We start from the raw sequence: 21,346 nt of genomic DNA, 5'->3' as shown, positions 1-21,346 counted from the left end.
TTACCATAAGCTTAGCTCAAGATGTACAGCATTATAAAGGTGTTGTTTAGCACAGAGAATGCTAAAGGGAAAAAAACTGGTATCAGTTATTATTATAGAAAATTCTTATTTTTAGGTTGTGCTTTGGACTTCATGTGATGTACATCTTACATGACACTTTAAAAAAATGTACTTCTTGACCTATGCTTACATTAAATTTTTTTGCCGAACTCCTTGTTTCTTGTAGACCATCCTCCAGTGGATGTGAAGAGTCACTAACTACCTTAAAAACTAATTCATAAGTCTAGTATTCATTTCCTAAGTTTAACTTTCACAACTTGAGCTAAGACAAGAATAGTAAACCATCTAGAACAGGACCTACGTTGTAAATGTTTCAAACTTTAAACCAGCATATTTTTTTAAAGAGTGAACCCTTTGAGGTTGGATTTGTGGCATTGTACTCTACTAATAAAGACTTTTAATTAGATGTACTACATGACCTATGCTTTCCTTTAAGATTTCCTTCTGACCCCTTGAGGGCCATCTCCCTGATATGAAAAAAGGTAGTTATTTTAAAAAGTACATATTTGTAGGTGCAGTAATGATGTACCAAGCTTTATTGTTTTACCTGTAATAGTTCGGGAATCGACCTCTCCAAACCTGGATGACCGAAATCGGCTACAAACCATTGTCCCTCAACAAGAAATGTTCCTCAAATATTAGGTATATCTCAAACATCAGTTTGTAAAGTTTTACATGACAGTGGTTATTAAACGTAAGTGAAGTTTGGTTCCAGCAGGATGGAGCACCTCCACAATATGGCCTGCATGTCCGCGAGTATTTAAACAATATTTATCCAAATCGCTGCATAGGCAGAAGATGAAGTATTGAGTGACCACCAAGATCGCCAGATCTATCTCCACTTGACTACTTTGTGTGGGGTCACATTAAAAACAACTTCTACAAAACGAAACCTGTTGTTTCTCTTAGGACAAGAAGCTAATAAATTGCACTTAGTCCTGTAAGAACCTTTGCGCTGCTTCCGGAGTGATGAGTGCTTCAGGATGGGTAGGGTTAGGGAGTAGGGGCCGCCTCCTATCGAGATCCATGAGGAAGAATTAGGGCACTACATCTCAAAGTCATCCCGGAAGAAGGGGGGGCCAGCTCTGAACCAGCCTCTCCAGTCAAAGTAGGCAGGGGATGGCACACCCTTGTTGAGGTTAACAAGAGCCTCTGAGGTAAGGGAACAAACCCCACCAACTCCAACAGTCATCTTCCACAGTAGATTAGACCTATCGAATTGCCCATGAACACCAGTGCCCAGTGGTGGGTTCAACTGGTAGGTATAAACCAGCCAGAAGTGATCCCTGCTGGGTTCATTAATGACCTTAGTAATAAAGTATCACAAAGTATTTTTGTGATACTTTATTACATTGAAATGTAGTGTTTGGGTGAACAAGAGCGTATTATGATCCTGATTATTGCAAGGCTACGGAGACCGGGTGAGATCTTATGATGAATTAAGGGATTTATTTAATGACATTTATCTCAGTTTGATAGATATTGATATACAAAGAAGAACAGTGAAAACTAGAGCTTTCTATCTCATCCCAGTAAAACCTGGCAGCTCATTGAGATAGAAAGCTCTAGTTTTCACTGTTCTCCTTTTATAAAGACCTTTCAAATGAGGTGTCATTTAACGGGTCTTTACATTTAACATTTTTAAGTCCCCCACAAATCCCATTTTGGGAAATGGGAAAAGTTGTAACAGTTACTAAAAGGTTCACTTCTATTTCCTATAAAGGTGTCTCGAGTTCTATCCCTCCATCTTTATACACAAAAACTAAACAGAGTGTATCCATACTTCTAACTCACACTGTATTACGTTTACCATTAAACATATTTTTGGACCTATCAATACAGTTGTTTGTTGAATCGTTATAATTACACACAAAATTGAATATATAATGCACCGTTTTTGTCAGGAAATTTTACAGTATCATGTACGTAAAAGTCAATTTGTACCTTAAAAGAAACAACTTAGTTTTTCAAAAACCGATAGAAGAATTTTCCCTAAGAAGGGAATCGATTTTCAGCAGCTTACTCGTTAATTCTGGCGAAGGTCTAAATTGAAGGGTAACAAAAGGGTCATATTACCAAAATGTTCAAATTTGTACAGCAAGATTTTGTAGTTGACCAAATGATTGTGAGTTTCGCATATAACAGTTATATTATTTCTCATTGGGGTAATATTAAGTTATATTATTTAATTGTGAAGGCAAAGAAACTTTAAATCACCATTATGTATCTCTTCATGTGTTGTTACAACATGTAACCACAATTTCCGTTTCTGATTATAAGATTTAAGTATGTCCAGGTTAAAAAAATACCTTACAAAAGAATAATGATTTTTTTAGTTTGAAACCCTTTGTTACCACCCCTTTTAGATCCCTCCATAGTTACCGCACTGAGCTACACAGGTATATTCCAATTAAAAAAAAAAAAACTCCTCCTTAAAATTAATGAACAATTGGGGATGTGTACCCAAGGGAAAGTCTGCTTAGTTCATTATATTACTGTTCTGATCTTCTTTGGCCTGTGTATATAACCTATAAATATAAATGTAAATTTAAGTTTTCCACAAATTTTTTCATTGCCCAAAGAGAAAGTGACGTTAATAATAACACATTAGTGACTTTTCCTTTAATATTTTGACGTGCAGAATTAGACTTTCTTGTGCACTTACAAATGGCCAAAAGAAAGAAATGAAAATCAACATCATTCAATTGTAGGGCAAACAATTGAAAGGCGAATGTATGGACAGTTCCCGGATTGTTTAGCGATGAGCAATCACTGATGTCATGCCACCACTGCAGTACAGTCTGAGCTATAAACAATGGTTTGGTCGCAATTCTGATATGCAAGTTATGCACATTACATAACTCATGGCCTACATGTAGGTCCACACTGTGCTGTATGGCAATAGATTCTCGTCAACCACTCCTACACAGACATGTGATCATGACAGCTGTTACGTTACTGTAGTACTGTCTGAGCTATAAACAATGGTTTGGTCGCAATTCTGATATGCAAGTTATGCACATTACATAACTCATGGCCTACATGTAGGTCCACACTGTGCTGTATGGCAATAGATTCTCGTCAACCACTCCTACACAGACATGTGATCATGACAGCTGTTACGTTACTGTAGTACTGTCTGAGCTATAGACAATGGTTTGGTCGCAATTCTGATATGCAAGTTATGCACATTACATAACTCATGGCCTACATGTAGGTCCACACTGTGCTGTATGGCAACAGATTCTCGTCAACCACTCCTACACAGACATGTGTTCATGACAGCTGTTACGTTACTGTAGTACTGTCTGAGCTATAAACAATGGTTTGGTCGCAATTCTGATATGCAAGTTATGCACATTACATAACTCATGGCCTACATGTAGGTCCACACTGTGCTGTATGGCAACAGATTCTCGTCAACCACTCCTACACAGACATGTGATCATGACAGCTGTTACGTTACTGTAGTACTGTCTGAGCTATAAACAATGGTTTGGTCGCAATTCTGATATGCAAGTTATGCACATTACATAACTCATGGCCTACATGTAGGTCCACACTGTGCTGTATGGCAACAGATTCTCGTCAACCACTCCTACACAGACATGTGATCATGACAGCTGTTACGTTACTGTAGTACTGTCTGAGCTATAAACAATGGTTTGGTCGCAATTCTGATATGCAAGTTATGCACATTACATAACTCATGGCCTACATGCAGGTCCACACTGTGCTGTATGGCAACAGATTCTCGTCAACCACTCCTACACAGACATGTGATCATGACAACTGTTATGATACTATAGTACAATATAAAATATAAACAATTGTTCGGTCACAGTTTCTGATATGCAAGTTATACACGGTACATAACTCATAGCCTAAATGCATGTTTACACAGTACTCTATGGCAACATATTCTCGCCAACCACTCCTACATAGGCATGTGATCATGACAGCTGTTCCGTTACTGCAGTTCTATCTAGGCTATAAACAATTGTTCGGTCACATACATGATACATCACTCATGGGTTACATGCAGGTCCACACAGTACTGTATGGCAACATATTCTCGTCAACCACTCCTATACATGAATGTGATCATGACAGCTGTTACGTTACTGCAGTTCTATCTAGGCTATAAACAATATTGTTCGGTCACATACATGATACATAACTCATGGGCTACATGCAAGTCCACACAGTACTGTATGGCAACATATTCTCGTCAACCACTCCTATACATGAATGTGATCATGGCAGCTGTTACGTTACTGCAGTTCTATCTAGGCTATAAACAATTGTTTGGTCACAGTGCTAATACTTAAAAAAAATACCATAAAATGATCGAGCTATACTTTTGACGGAAGTAGATTCCTGGAAAGTAAATAGTAATATACGATAAACAGTTATATCTTTATATACATACGGTACTGTTTTATATCCCATATGCAGCCTTTTTTCATGTTGGTATAGATTAAAGACTAATCATAATTTATATTATTGCTACAGATTTGAAAGATCTATAGTAAAATTTTAATTTTTTGTCCTGTTTTCAGAGGTTCAGCCATCATGTACTTCCATATATAATCGTGGCTAAGAAATTGAAAGATCATTAAAATCAAACGCATACCAAGCTTACCAACTTGGAAACGTTTCTGTAAAAATTAGTTTTAAATGATTTGTTAGCGATACTTAATCAACCCCCTACTACTAAAAATTACGTAGTAAAAACGTCATAACAGGATAAGACTGTTCTATCAAATTGAAAGGAAATATAAACAGCCGATTACATATATAGTATTTTGCGGGATTGATTTGCAGATAAGGGGATGAGCACAGTGGCTTTTAAGAAAATTATTTCGGGTGGCTGAAACACTGGATGGTTAAGGAAATATAAAATATCCTCAAAAATAGAGACTCAGGAGTATTCCCATTGGAAATTTTGAGCTTTAAAACCTCATAAATTTGTTCTAAATCGAAAACTAAACCCCCTACTACTAAAAATTACATAGTAAAAACGTCATAACGGGTTAAGACTGTTCTATTCAATTGAAAGGAAATATAAACAGCCGATCAGATAAGATAAGGGGTTGAGCACAGTGGCTTATATAGAAAATTATTTCGGGTGGCGAAAACACTGGATGGTTCTGGAAATATAAAATATCCTCAAAAATAGAGACTCAGGAATCTTTTCATTGGAAATTTTGAGCTTTAAAACCTCATAAATTTGTTCTAAATCGAAACGAAATGCTAATCGTAATTTTAATGCTTGACGTTCAACATTTATGGGGGTGGGCTTGAAACCCTTAGTTACCCCTTATATACGTCATGATAAAGAGCTTAAATTCTTAGAAAAATACAAATGAAGCAACACTATATTACTAGTAAACCACATAAATTATATTTAGTTTTATTGGAAACAGTTGAAGCTATGAGGAAAACACTCTATATCTGTGACCGCCAGCCACAAGCGCCAAAGAAGTGATACTGTCGGGTGTCCGGTCACACTCTACAGATAAGATAAAATGCTGATAAGAACTAAATCGGTTTTTCTCACCACACATGTAGACGGAGATAATGCGCAAAGTGTTTAGAATCAACAGTGAAGGAGTGAAGTGACCGAGGAATTCGACCCAAAATGCAACAAGGCTCTACTTGTCGAACTGAGTTGGCACATGAAAAGTTCCGTGAATACTGTATTCTATTTTTGGATGAACAAACGAACACATGGTAACTCTTTTGAGAAGTCGATAATAAATAGTTGAACCAGTTATTAGTGTTCCTTTCTCAACAATCTTTGCTTGGCATTGTCCTACTATAAGGGAACTCTACAGAGATATTATGTGTTATTTTTTAAAACATCAGGATAACGTTAGATCAGTGGCGTAAATAGACCTTCGTTTTTTTTTGGGGGGGGGGGGGGATGAATGTGATTGAAAAGTTTTGTTTTATTTCAAATAAGTTGTATTTGAGTTTCTGGTTATCCCCACCCCCCCCCCCCATTCATTTCCCCCTTAGTCAAGCCACTGCGTTATATAAACTGCAGTACCTACTGTGAAGGTGAACTCTGAAATACACGTAATTAACCAGGACGTCAATGAAAAATGCATTGAATTACAATGAATGTAAGCCTACCCTACGCGTACGGTTACGTTAAGAATTGCAAAAACTTACTGAAGCATTAATTTTTTCAGTTTATTTAATTAATGAACTATATTTATTATTGAAATTTTAGGGTTGCGTTTTTTCAGGTAAATGTTAATCGAAGAACTTAGATTACAAAGTTGAGAGTGAAATTGATATTGTTCGTATATATATTTACAACATTTAAAAATAAAAACTGTCGGATGTTTAGTATGTTATAAAATTTGGATCATAAGTGAGCCGGAAGTCGCCCGCGTAATGGGTAAGAGTGCCCCCCCCCCTCTACAAGATAGGATTACGCCACACAAAGTGTCAACGCTTCGCTGAGGTTGCTTGTACAGTTTTATATCTCTAGCTCACTTCAGTCTCGAAATATCCTTTGGATGGAGAGACTCACAGAAAATTCCACAGGAAAGACAGTTTTATCACTCCGCCACTGTGCAAAGGACCATGCTGCACTATGGCTTTGTTATGTTTAGTGTGTGAGAGGGGCCGCCGAAACCCGACTAGGGCAGGGATCTCCTTTAGAAAAACAAACTATGGATTTCGTTTTTTGTTCCCAGAACTTCAACTTTTTTCTAGTAAGTTTAGCGAGTTTATTCGTGATCAGACCCTCTAAGTATGTTATCTTTTACGTGAAATATCTCGATGAAGTATGTTTTCCGCCCATCGCCATCAATTTCAAACGTGCTACCATACCCCGCACTGATGGCGAAAAGCATAAGTTTCAACCCTCTATATTCCAAAAGATAACAGTTTGGAAACTAAAATTACGTTCTTTTCTTGGTAAAAGTACCATAAAGATTATTCTGTGTTTTGAAGTTTGTTTTTGACGATGGAAGGATTGTGAAGGAAACAGGATTTTCACCGACATTTGCTATCGTTCAGTGATAGAAAAAAATCAGTAACACTATGCTTCGATATCTCCAATCTGATCTCTTCTTCAAGTAAAATAACTAACCTAACACATAATTACAAACTAGGTTAAAATAAACAAATCATATCAGAGGGTTGTAACACGCCTAAGTCAGGAATCACAACCACCATGTTGTGTGTCAACTTCACTAACTCTAAAATATGCACCTAATAAAAAAACTAAACACAACACTAATTATTAAAACCGAACTACAGAATATAGGTCACAATGTTTGCATTCATCGACCAACCACCTACGACTGTTAAATAAAGATTAATCTCTTGATTTAAATTTATATTTCAGTTATTTAAGCAGTAAAGTTAGATAAAGAGACTGGAAGTCGGCACTTTCAACCAAATAGTCGGTCTGTATTATGGTTAATTTACGCTAATTTAACATACAATTAGCCTACGTGTCGGAAGGTTGCTTTCAGTGTATCAAACGATGAAAGAAGTACCCCGAAGTAAAAGTAATATTTTAACATTTTTTACCCCTTTGGAACTTTCTCATTTCGCTTCCACCAAAACTAGCGTTTGGTCGATTGATCGTTAATCGATTTTTTCTTAGTTGAAAATTCCTCTATGGATTTCAAGAAAGAACCAGGCTGTGTCCTTATACATGTCAACTTGGCTCTCGGACTCCTTGTCTAGGGGATTTTCCCCCCATCCTTGAAACGTTATTAAATCGCTGAACAGCCAGAAAGAAGAGTATACATACGTATGCTGAATCCACATTTATTCTCCGATAGAGAATGTCATCAGAAATATTTACATAAGTATAATGACTGACGCCGATTTAGTTACACAATTATTAATATTGCTTGGATGGAGAGCATCTATTGGGACTGAACCTAGGTCTTATTATCATCATCAATAAAACTAGTCAGTGACGTAACTAAACTCTGGACTCCGGGGGAGGGAGAGGGGTTAGGAGAGGAGATTTATGAATCTGAGTGAATAGCACACCACACCAGGGGTTATTTAATAAATCTGACAAAATCCAAATTTATATCAATTAGATAGGTCTGATTCAAAACAAACTATTTAACTGTATTAACTGCTGTAAACAAGTTGTATTGCTGTTATATGTATATTGTAATGGGGGGTGGGGGGGGGGGGGGGTGGGGGGGGGGGGGGGTGGGGGGGGGGGGGGGTGGGGGGGGGGGGGGGTGGGGGGGGGGGGGGGTGGGGGGGGGGGGACATCCTTGTTTGTCAAGAAAGAAGAGGAGAAGGGCCTAGCCCGGCTGAACCTGGTGAAGTCTCATCGAAGAAACAGGTCTTCACTACACCGCAGACACAAACCTGATTTCCCAGGCGAATAAACCTTGCGAAAGGACTGTTGAAGTCGAAGTTGGTTGAGTGGTATCTTCGACCCAGCAGATCTCGACGATCTTGTGTTTGCCGGAACTCTGAGGTCGATTTCAGCAAGGAGATCTGGACAGTTCATGCGACCATTCACTATCTTCCAGAGAAGGACAACATCAGCCACGTCACGTCGCAGGGCAAGAGGTGACAAGTTCAGATTGCTGGACAGTTCCTCCACAGGCACATCAAGATAGGCAAAACCCAGCCGGACACCAATCAAGCGAAGAAAACACCTTTGTAGAGCCTCCAGTCTCGTCCTATTGCCAACAGTGTAAGGCGACCACACGGGACTTGCATATTCCACAAGCTGTCTCACAAGGGAACAATACAGAGAGCGAAGAGCAGAAGGGTTTGTCGATGCCTCTGGAGAATCTTGCTATGAAACCAAGCATCTTGTTTGCTTTGCTACTGATGTGGTCTATATGTCCAGAAAATCCCATGTCGCTGGCAAATATAACGCCTAGGTCTTTTATACACTGAGACCGTGGAATGGATGTACCAGAAATGGAGTATACGTATTGTTTATAGTATATCAATTGTTTATAAATTCAGACACTGTTCTAATTGTCAAACCCCAATTACTCCGAACAATGTTAAAAATCAGTTCTAAATTAATGTTGGTTTTTGTGAATTTGGTCTGTGAGAATATGGATGATCATTCTGCTTGAATTTTTCGTACTCCGCTAAATAAATCCATTGTTTTCCACATAACGCCAAGACAACTAAAAATTATTTTTTAAGTTCAAAGCTAATTTTTATTATAATAAAGTTATAAAAGGTAAACACAAAAAGTATAAAAGGCTTAATAAATATTTAAATAATGTAGTATATTTACTTTAATTTGCATGCATGACACTATAACTATAATAATCAATGGAATATTTATTGAGCATACCATATTAGTGTTAGTTGTAAAAAGTTTTCAATTTTTAATTTTAGAACCAGTATTGAATTTGTTGACGATTTAAAAGGAAAACAGAATTAAGGACATTTGCCACTTTGCATGTTACAAAATAGTTCACTTCATTTTGAGGACTGAAATCTATTCTCTTCTTCGGGAGTCAAAAAACCTTAAGGCATATGATAAAACAAACACACAAAAATTTAAAACTAATCAATGTACAGTAATGAACATTTTAAATTTAAATTCTATAGGAAAACAAATAATAAGTAAAAAACTTCAAGCATATAATGTCCAATTTGGTAAATGTAAAAAACAAATAACATGTTACTGCTGAAACAGGCACAATGCACACATCAAAGGAGAGAGGCTTGTCACCTTGTCAAATTTAACTTTGGCACATTCATTGTCATACATTGATTATATTTTGACATTTTGTGCTTATCTTATACCTTATCTTAAGAGGATGATTTCCAACCCAGAAAACATAGTGTTCTATTTATGTAACATATAATGAAGAAATTTTTGAATTCTTGTCTTCCTTCCACTATTAAAGTTTAGAATCAAGAAATGCCTACAATATTGTAGCAAACAATTAATTATGTAAAATATTTAAAAAATAAAACTAGTGCTAAAATGCCAGAAGAAAAATTAAAGATAAAACCAAAACTAACTTGAGAACATTGATCTCAGCCGCCAGACTGTTCTCTAGCTGCTGTCTTTGCTGCTGCTCCGCCTCACTCTGGCTGAGGTACAGCTGGGCTTCCTCTCTCTGGGTGGCTGCCACTGCTTCAGCTCTCTCCTGGCCCACCCTTGCTGCGATAAGATCTTCTCTACACTTCAGTACCATCTCCTGTAGCTCCTGGTCACAACAAAACTAACTTGAGAACATTGATCTCAGCTGCCAGACTGTTCTCTAGCTGCTGTCTTTGCTGCTGCTCCACCTCACTCTGGCTGAGATGACAGCTGGGCTTCCTCTCTCTGGGTGGCTGCTACTGCTTCAGCTCTCTCCTGGCCCGCCCTTGCTGCGATAAGATCCTTCTCTACACTTCAGTACCATCTCCTGTAGCTCCTGGTCACAACAAAACTAACTTGAGAACATTGATCTCAGCTGCCAGACTGTTCTCTAGCTGCTGTCTTTGCTGCTGCTCCACCTCACTCTGGCTGAGATAAAGCGGGCCTCCTCTCTCTGAGTGGCATCCTGGTCACAGCTATACATTTTATTATTTCCAGATTTCACACCAGTAGTGATACTGAAAGACTTACATAGTGCTTGTAGTCAGAGTTAAACATATTAACCCTTTAAGGTGCGGTATAAAGATACATCTATAATTATAGAATCACACTAAACGCAACATATAGTAATATCCGTATTGCCTTATTCTAGTTTAATATGTACGTTCTTCTTCTTCTAAGAGGCAGCCTATTGCCATGCACTTGAGCCTCAAGGGCCTTTTTGCATACCATGAAGCCAGCCAGTTTACAGTTAATTTCTACAAACCGCCGAAAACAACTGATCTGGTCCTTCTAGGGAAATTCACCACCCCTTTTAGCCACCAGTAACAAAGATGGCTTAGCGCCTCCTTGCCATTGCAGAACAATCAAATAACAGTTTCCTTTTGTCCGTCACATAATCTAAACAGCGGATCCCCCAGAAGATTGCAGACTCTGTAAAGATGCTTCCTCAGGTTCCTATAACCCATAATTAGACCCACAATCTGAGAAGACACTAATCTATCTAAGGGAAAAAGATCAGTTGCCACCCTGGGTAAAGGCGACTGCAGGACAAATCTACTTATACTCAGACCTGGATACAGTCCCCATCCTCTTTCATGTTCATTGTGAACCTACAAGACATTTCATCCTCCCAAAGGATTTACATCTAGAAAAACCACAGAACGGTTGAGGCTCCAACTTGTAGAATTCTCTGCCCAAGTTAGCCAAGGCATCAGCTCTTTCATTCCTCATGACCAAGTAACCAACAAACAGTCACATCATTGATTCTCAAGGGAAGAAAGAACTTGATAACAATCCAAGACAAGTTTGGAGTTGAACACACAATAGTCCCAACGCCTTCAATGTCACATGGCAATCTGTGAAAATGTGAATTTTTCCTACTCGTATACCGCAGACGAAGATTATTAAGAGCACATTCCATAATGGTTGTGACTTCTGACTGAAAAATTCCAGGATAAGCAAATTGGAGTGTGTGACTCAAAAATAAATCAATAACCTGTGGTTATTTTATTGTCGTTTCATATAACGATGCATAATGCAGCAAGAAGATATGCCTGTATCAGGTGAAGCTTTTATCAAAAAATATGTTATTGTTGATCATGTCTTTTTCCTAAAAGAAAAATTAAATTAAATTTTTGGAAAAACGGATTGTTTGTAAATCTTAAATTCACACTAATTGTAAACAGGACAAATTTTCTCTAGCACTCTATGGTTTAAGAACACCAGCCCATAGAGCTGTGCACAACTCTTATTTATAATGAGCACCAATGAATTTCATCATTCCTAATTTTTTTTTTATTAAAAAAAGCAAGCTGTAACTCAGGGCCTAGTATCAAGGACTGCACCATATTGCCTGCCAGTGTGACCCCCTGGTCACGTGACCGCATACGTCACAGAACCTGAACGTTCTGCCGGCATACTATACCCCGCTTTTGTCATCTGATGGGAGCGCTTACTGGTTTACGAAGCTCATTACACATCACAGATAGACATAACTATAATATAAGGGACATCCTTATATATTCTTAAAACTGTGTGATCTGCCTGAAAACTAGAGCAGTTATAAATATATTTACGATTTATATATCGATTTGAAAATTGTAACAACCCACAAAAAGGCGTGCTTGAAACCTCACGAAATGCAATATACATTGAAAGTTTTTTAAGCCTTATTTTTTTTGTGTTAAAAAACTAAACTTTTAGCGGCAAAGGTTGAAAGGTAAATTAGTTTATCTATATGTTTTTCATTGGAAGAATTGGATAAAAATATTATTAATACTCCCCTTTAGACTTTTCATATCACAAATGAGAATAAATAGAATAAGTTATTAGAAAGAAATAATTATCTAGGTCGAATCTACTTTTTTTCAATTTTCACACAATTCTATTGGTTAATAACTTATTTAAATAATTTGTAATTAGGATATGTTTGAAAATAATTTTGTGACTTAACTTAGGCCAATGTAAATTTCTAGTAGAACCCAATGAACGAAAAGATTGCAAAGTCCAAATAAAATTAGTTCGTTCATTTTACATGCATTATTTTGTTTACTGTTTTTGTATTATAGACGTCAAATACCTAAATCTACAATTTATTGAGCATGTTTAATAGATTGATCACCACTTAATGAGTTACAGCACTCATTTATTCTAGTTCTATACACTGTTCTTCAGTTCTTTTTTTTATTGAATCCACTTCTTAGTCTTATTTTAAGCTTGTTTCCTCTTGCATTCTAAGTTACGTATTAACGTTCTTTAATCTAATATAAAGTTCGTCTACTCTGGCATAGTACGTAGTATGGCTTGCTATTGTCAAAAACAAATTAAAGATTTTTGTCCCTCAGGGTTTAGAAACAGTATTTTGCATGCCATTCTTAAGATTTTTAGAATTGCCATTTTCGCTATTATTTTCGACACATGGGGATGTTATGCAATATATATCATGTTATGTCTTCTCAGATATAGTTATTTTATTTGTTCTAAAACATCAATGGGAAGATTTCAGATTGGTTGTGTTAAATCTTCTTAAATATTCCTCCGCGTTTTTCGCAAACAGACACTCACGGGTTGTATCGAGGTTACTTTTTATTACCGTCTTAAAAAATTCGGTCCTGTATTTTACGCGGAGCTCAATTCGAGGTTTTTTTTGGACTTTAAAACTGGTCTAATTCATTCAATTGCGTTTTTACAAACACGTCGTTTTTCTATCCGTTCATTGCGTACATCAGTCATCTGTCATTACTGATAGTGGGGAAGTTTTATTTGGACGGAAAAAACAAAGGGCTTTAATAACAATTTTCTGAGCCCTAATAAGCGATTTTTCAATGTCATCAATGTAATCAGAATAATGCGATCACTACACACATAGGCATACTTACAATTTAACACTTTGATAACCAATTTTTACAACAAGATCTCACTGTCGCTTTCTTGGGAATACTGTATAGTAACAATACTCGCTGTTCAACAATTTCCTTTAGTACTTTTTTAGAGTTATTTGGACAAGTAGCCACAGCACAACAGACTCATTTTGGACACTGCAATAAATTAGACTAAATCCACATCAAAATCACTGAGGATCAACCTTCAATATAAAATCACTTCGGCATGTGCAGACAGCGTGTAAAACTGAACCAGTGGGGCGCCAATGTAACACATGTTTCAACCGCCAAACATGTGCCAGTCTCCCCCTGGCAAGTTTGCAACGCGGTGCAGAGTGTGAGTGGCGGTATCTTGGCCTGATCAGGCCAGCGACGTCAACGGCCCACCGGGCCCCCTCCCACCAACTTTACCGGCGCTGCCTCGTGGCTAGGCACACGCACGCTGAAGATCAACAGAGAATGGGCTCAAGCCCTTGTTACTCCCAGGGCCACTGGCTGTAACTAGCCTGCTCTAGAATTTTAAAATTCCTTCAGGGGTTATTACTGATTGTACATCTCACTGTTTATCTGCAGATTAATAAATACATTAGGATCACAATCAGCCCATGTCTTTCCCATTATTCCCTTCTCTGCAGTTCTTATTCCTTTAGTTCTCTTCTGAATACATTTTTGGGAATGTAATATTTTTCTAATTCCTTACATACTAAGTTAACAATAACATTTGAATTATAGAGCTGAAAAACCAGGGATTGTTACTAGTGATAGGAAAATCAGCAAGCTTACCTTGAAATCTATCTTTCATGGTCCACTGATTTGAAAGAAACACATAAAAGTATGCATAGTGAAATATGTGTACTTTTATGTGTTCTTTCAAATCAGTGGATCCTTGAAGGTAGTTTTCAAGGTCAACCTAAGTTAATTATGATTTTCCTAAGTTAAACATTACAATTATACAAGTTTTTTTTTTATTAAGTGTAGTTTGATTTAATTGTATTGCTTCAAAAACCGCCCAAAACTGAGAAGAGAACTCACCTCTACTTTATCAGGCAAATCGATGAACGCATCCTGAAGTTCCTGAGAGTGAGCGTTGTAGCGTCCGACCAGTTTCTCATTTTCAAGTTGTATGCTGTAACAACAGTTTTGTACAATAAGCAATAACAATTCAGTTTTTTCTGTAGTTCAGTACATTCAACTGACTTTTCTCAAAGTGTCTTGTAAACCTTATTTTTTAGCAAAACACATGATACCGAAAATATTCACTTCTAGTCTCTAGGTTTGCTATCACTAGGAAAGTGAGAGAGATCCACTCTTGACTCTTATAACTCTTAATATGAGTTCATAATATTTAAGCAAAACTCCAACAAAACTAACTAATTATCAGCAATTTAAACAAATTTTTTAAAGACAGGATTAGATTGTATTGTTAGCCTTATGTTATTAAATTATAGGATCACAGCTTTGAAGCTGAAAAAGTTTTCTGAGTCAACAAGAATAGATCCATAAAGTAAATCTGATTTGGCAAACAATCGGTAACCACAAAGAGTTAATTTTTGCCTAGGTTATATCAATTTGGTACAATATAAACTTGATTCAGCAGAACTGATGCGATTTGCAAATCCTGACAGATAGGTGTCTGTAACAGGTGTGGCATGTTACAAATGTAGGACACTTGGGAAAGGACCACTGTATACTACTGAAAAGTGGATGGGCTTCCTGGAAGAGATGTTTCCTTCCTGTCAACTTTGACTAGTAAAAGCTTGGCATCCTCTCTTTTCTCAAAAGAAGCAAATGGTGGAAAAACACTACAATCTTCTAATCTATACACTTCTTCCTCCAAAAAAGCAATAAAATGTAATCAGTACATGAAATTCTTACAATGTGGTGCAGAAGGAAGACTTAAGGCCAAAATTGAATTAAATGTGTTAAGTCTAACTGCAAAGAATCCCTCAATCAATGAAATCTATACTAGTTCTAGTGCACAATTTGATGGATCCCAAAGTCAAAACTCCAAACATCAGGTCTGACAAATCCTACAATAAAGATGTTCTAAAGTAAACTTGAACATACTATATAAACTAGGTTTTCATTCTTACAATACACACCATGTTAACTGGTGGTAGGCTATTAACAAATTAACGGCATCTTTAACTTTTTTATTTTTAAACTAATTTATTTCTCTCTTTGATCTTACAAATTCTGCACCTTTTTTCACACGAATTACTTAAGTGAATAGATTTATTTTTTTGTAACCATCATTTTACTAAAACAAAAGTAGTTATTGCACAATGTTTTACTGCTTTCTAAGTCTTGGCTCTATTATAACAATTACAAAACAAGACTTTTTGTATGTTTATCAAAATTTGAGTCTCTATAACGGTTTTTTGAGGATAAGTTGAATGTACACGCTACCTGTCCAGATCCCTCTGTGACTGCTCTCTCTGCGCTCGCAGCCTGTCCAGTTCTCGGGTCAGGGAGGTGGTCATCTGACCGAAGTTGGCTTCTCAACTCCTTCAGAGCAGCCTCACTGCTTGTCACCCTCTGCAGCAGCTCGCTCACACCTAGCACAGCACACAATACAAAATAATAATCTTGAAGATGTAAACTCATTAGCAAATAAAAAGTTATTAAATTTACTATTAAATAACATTTAATTTGTCAATTTATTTTTATATTTCAAATACAGTAAATTGTGCTGTTTCTTACTTAAAAAATAACACAATATTTTATAATCAATACAATTCTACTAAATCTCCAGAAAAAAATTGTATTTTGCAGCAGTGTGGTGTAGAGTTGAACTTATTCTCCAAATAACCAAATTTAAGTTTACAAAACAGTTTAGAGAATACTGTTTAGTGCCGTAGTAGCTCCTCCGTGGTAATCAGGAACACTGCTGATAGTACATCTGCATGCTTCTGTGTCATTCTTAAGGTCACTAGCCAAGCACTGTAAAGTTTAGGGTTAAGAGTCAGAGAATAATTGAGGATTTATCAAATTCAGGCAGAAATTTTCTTATTCAGCTCACTGTTAGTTTTGAAAACTCAGAAGGTTTCTAAATCTTATAAATGATCGGTTGACAAACCACATTCAATTAAAAAGATGGACCTTTAATGCTCCCCTTGCTAATCACAGCCTTATGTATCTTTCAGTTTGCTACCAAAGTAACAGTGTGGCTAGGTATTTTAAGAAACTCATAGCTTTATAGAGCAAAAAAGGTATTCCGTGATTAGTTTCACACCAAGTGCAATTGTACTTGTTGCCTTTAATATCTAGTTCTTAGCAACGGAGAAAGAGGATTACCTACACAGATGTGAAAAAAATATTCCCCAACTTAATTAATTAATCTCTAAATAACTTATTGGTGACAAACTAGCCCTACCTGCGCCTTGTGTTCCTCCTTGTTCTCGTTCACACTTCTGTTCCATGTCCTTCCGGTTGGCCATCTCCTTCTGGAGATCGTCACGGCAACGCTCTAACAGCCCCAGCTGCCTTGGTTAGCTCGGCCACTCGCTTTTGCTCGTTCACCAGCTGTGTCTCGTAGTTGAGGCACATATCACACTCGGTAGCCTTGCCTGACTCAGGTGACGTGTCTTAAGGTCATAAGGCATTTATTAGTGAACAACTCCTTAGATAATTAAAAAATCCTTAATAAGGATTTAACTCATTAAGTATTAGAATTATTGTTCCCAAGAGACTGTTTCTAAATTGTTAGTCTAGAAAATTACTGCTCTCTATGTAAACAGTATAACTTACCAAGTTTAAAAAAGTAAGAATCTGTAATACTGAGTATGACTTTTTCTCTAAAATTACTGCAAAATATTAAAAATCTGCACTTGCATAAAAGTTGTCTATAATATTGGCAAATAGCTTTTACCAACTGTAAAAATCAAATCAAGATAAATAATCTATGTTTATTTGACTTATTATGTAAAAAATGAGACTAAGCACAATGAAATATCTCAAAATGTAGTGACAGAATAGTAAATATTTAAAAAAAATTATTTAATCGGCCCTCAGCACTTTCTGATAAAACCCCGTAGGGTAATCACATTGGCTTTCGACACTCAGAGGTAAAGGCATATATTCTGAAAGCCCATAATATATCAGATTAGCGTATTATAATGTATCAATCTAAAGTAGAAAGTAGGGGATATGACTTTGTCTCTAAAATATAGTTATTTCTCTAAACCTATACAAATCCCTTGACAATACTGAGTGCTATTCTTGAGTTACTTTTTACATTATCAGACAGTATCCAAAGGTTTAAAACGACCAAAAACTGGATTGTTGGTGATTTTGTTTAAATCACACTTAGGTTATAAAAGTTGTTAGGACTCAAAATTCAAAGATTCGGAATTGGATTTGAGAATTCTGGATTCACCCTTTACTAATGGATACTTGGTATTACTAAAAATGTTAAAATGTTCACGACAACATACAAGGTCTGTCCAAAAAGTATCCGACCGCTGACCAGTAGGCGGGCGCGGTGTAACCGACCGGCTCGAATTGGTTATTGGAAGGGAGGGGTGAGCCTACTCCTTCCCATATTAGGCATTGAATACGATCCGGTCACTCAGTGAGTCACAGCGCTCTGTTCCGTACAGTACTGCCGTGTGTGTGTGTGTGTGTGTCGCATTTCAATATGACTGAACGTGATGAGCAGCGCATTTGCATTAAATTTTGCCAAAAACTTGGCCATTCAGCATTAGAGACAATTACTATGATACGGAAAGTTTATGGTGACATTTCTATGGGTGATACACAAATAAAAGAGTGGTTTAGGCGGTTTAATAATGGCCGCATATCAGTGGAGAGTGATGACCGATCTGGCAGGCCTTCAACAGCCAGAAACGCTGAAAATGTTGAACGTGTTCGTGCAGCAATTAATGAAAACCGTCGAATGACTGTCCGAGAGCTGGAAGAAGATTTAGGAATACAATCGTCAGTTTGTAACATTTTAAATGAAGACTTAAAAATTAACCGTGTTTCTTGGCTGCTGACAGAAGACCAAAAGAACTGTCGACTTGATATCGCACAGGACAATCTGGATTTGATCAAAAGTGACCCAGGGCTATTTAAAAAAAGTTATTACTGGTGTTGAGTCATGGGTTTATGGCTACGACCCTGAAACAACGGCTCAACCTTCACAGTGGAAAACTCGCGAGGAGCAACAGCCGAAAAAAGCAAGACAAAGTCGAAAGCAATGTCAAGACAATGCTGACAGTTTTTTTTTTACTAGGACGGCGTTGTTCATCATGAATATGCTCCAAGAGGCCAGACAGTGAATAAGGAGTATTATCTTGAGGTCCTAAGGCGGCTACGAGATGCAGTGCGAAGGAAACGACCTGAACTGTGGACAAGCCGTGACTGGATCGTGCACCATGACAATGCGCCAGCTCATTCCTCAATTCTTATTCAGCGTTTTTTGGTCAAACACGACATCAACCAACTACAACAGCCTACCTACAGTCCTGACATAGCTCCTTGTGACTTCTGGTTATTTCCTAAATTAAAAATTCCTTTGAAAAGAAAAAGATTTGAAGATATTGAGCACATAAAACAAAATGCGACGAAGGACCTGTTAGCCATTCTGCAAAATGAATTTAAGGATTGTTTCCGGAAGTAGGAGGAGCGTTGGAATAAGCTAGTGGCTTGTGGAGGGGAGTACTTTGAAGGGGACCAGATTGCCGTTGCCGCCGAGTAACGTCAGTTCATGCCAGACGTCAAGGTCAGATACTTTTTGGACACACCTCGTATACCCCATCAGGTACATGCAATCTTTCACAATTTCTGTTGTGTACCCGTTCAGTTATACACCGGGCTTTCGTAAAGCGTGTTAATATTCATTTCCTTACTGCGTTTTTATTGCTTGCCTGTCTTAGTGATTTGTCTAATTTGGTACCGCGCTTAAATAAATACATCAGATTATCGTGTACCCCTTCGGGTGCACGATTACTTAATTTGAAAGTAAATTAATTTTTTAGGTACCCCGTGCATTTACACAGAAAAACATTAAAAAAACATGTCAAAATAATTTGTTTGAGCAAAACTGTGAAATCTATATACTTTTCTCGTTATTCTTAGATGATTAACGTTAAAAAAACTATTACGGCTTTTTGCCAATATTATTGAGAAGTTCAATGACAATTAAAAAAGTCTGGAAATAAGCTGTCGCTGTGAACGGTTAATAAATGTGGATTAGTGGCAATATTCAGATTGATAAATGAATGTTTAATTAAAATTAACTTTGAGCATATTTATTCTCAACCATACACAGTATGCAATTTTGGCTAATTTATTGCAAACAGTCTGCCAAGGATCAGTGATCTGATACATTAAATAAATGAGGAGAAATTAAAATAGGAGTATCTTTACTACAGTTTATAAACTAGTGTCAAATATAGTAGGCTATATACAATTGTATTAAAAATATGAGACTGTAGCACCTCAGTCTCTAACAACCTTTAACGAATGCAGGCATTTTTAAAAATTAACAAAGATCTGAATGAAATAACCAAACTTACCGAACAGTTTTCCCTCCACTGAATTTCGCAGAGGTGAACTAGGAACTTTGGACTGACTAGACGTTAAATTGTTTCCTTCTGTAAAAACAGCAAGTTTTCCTTTAGGCTTATTATTCTTTCAAAAGTGATTTTTATTTAGATTTTAGGAGGGTTACCTAGAAAGCAAGCTCTGTTTTAAAATAAAAAGTAAAAACAGTGAAGATACAACAATTTTATTACATACATCTAAAAACTATAACTTTTTTCTTCTACATAATCGTCAAACAATTGCAAGTGCTTGTAACATCTTTAAACAGTCTTTGAAATACCGTCTGGTTATAAAAATGGTGCCTTTGAAGAAAAAGCCAAGGTGTCACGGTGTTTAGAATTTCTTCATCACTGAAAACCCACTGATACAAGCCACTGCTTCATGTTTAACAACAGATGAAGCTCGCTGCAAACTAAGCTCGGATTGTTCTTCTCCTTCAAAGTCACACCAAGAAATTTTATGACAGAACTCCTTTTTGTTTTATAGTCGTTGATAAGCGGTTTTGGTACCCAAGAACAAAACTTGTGGTAGTCTAGTTTTTCTGTAACTATCTCATGAGAAGGACTCAGAAAAATTGATTGTACGGTTCCGAAATTGTGAAACAATGGTTTTCATAAACTTTTTCATTTGATCTGATCAGTACTGTAGGTCATATCTGACAAGAATACCTTATAATGTCTGGACCATGAACTGCACACAATTCACAATAAATCCCAACTACTGGGCGATATTTGCTCAAAGAAATCTTATAACACCATGGCACTTCACACTTTGCGGGATTTTTATTACAGCACTTACGTTTCAAGACTGGACAAAACATGAACATACAACGGTCCACCTTGCACAATTAGAACCGTCCTGAAACCACTGTACTCACCAATGTCGACATGGTGCCGTTACCTCCACTACTTCTGCTATGTATAAAAAGTGGTTACTTTCAGGATAACGCTCGTAGATTTTGTAGATTAAGTGGCACTAAGACTGGAAGTAACATAACTCTTTAAAAGTACTCTAAACACTAACTCTAGTCATCTTTTTAATATATTGTAAATTTGTTATAATAAGAAATGTTATCATTTACCACATGGTGTAAAATTTAATATTTAAATATGTAACAAATCAATATTGGTTAAATTTACATTCAAACGGTCCGCACCAATAACGGTATGTGGAAATTGAAATATAACCTGTGAGCAGTAATAAATTTAAGCAAGGATGTTTGTCATTCAAATTAAAGATATTGGTTTGGGTTGGAGGTTAAAGAGCTGCCAGTTTCCCTTCATTTCCG

The 21,346-nt window shown here is 36.8% G+C and overlaps 1 protein-coding gene across 1 annotated transcript in view; it reads right to left on the bottom strand.

Annotated features, from left to right (window-relative positions):
* Positions 1–21,346, bottom strand: part of LOC124368360 (rab GTPase-binding effector protein 1-like) — an 84,236-nt gene that overhangs the window by 9,212 nt on the left and 53,678 nt on the right. The window contains 6 exon segments of the mRNA XM_046825643.1: positions 10,066–10,253; positions 14,542–14,635; positions 15,919–16,006; positions 16,356–16,452; positions 16,984–17,096; positions 20,031–20,108. Coding sequence (XP_046681599.1) covers positions 10,066–10,253; positions 14,542–14,635; positions 15,919–16,006; positions 16,356–16,452; positions 16,984–17,096; positions 20,031–20,108 — 658 coding nt within the window.

The sequence above is a fragment of the Homalodisca vitripennis genome, chromosome 8, assembly GCF_021130785.1.
Source record: "Homalodisca vitripennis isolate AUS2020 chromosome 8, UT_GWSS_2.1, whole genome shotgun sequence".
NCBI classification, from domain to species: domain Eukaryota; kingdom Metazoa; phylum Arthropoda; class Insecta; order Hemiptera; family Cicadellidae; genus Homalodisca; species Homalodisca vitripennis.
This window is presented reverse-complemented; position numbering and strand designations above follow the sequence as displayed.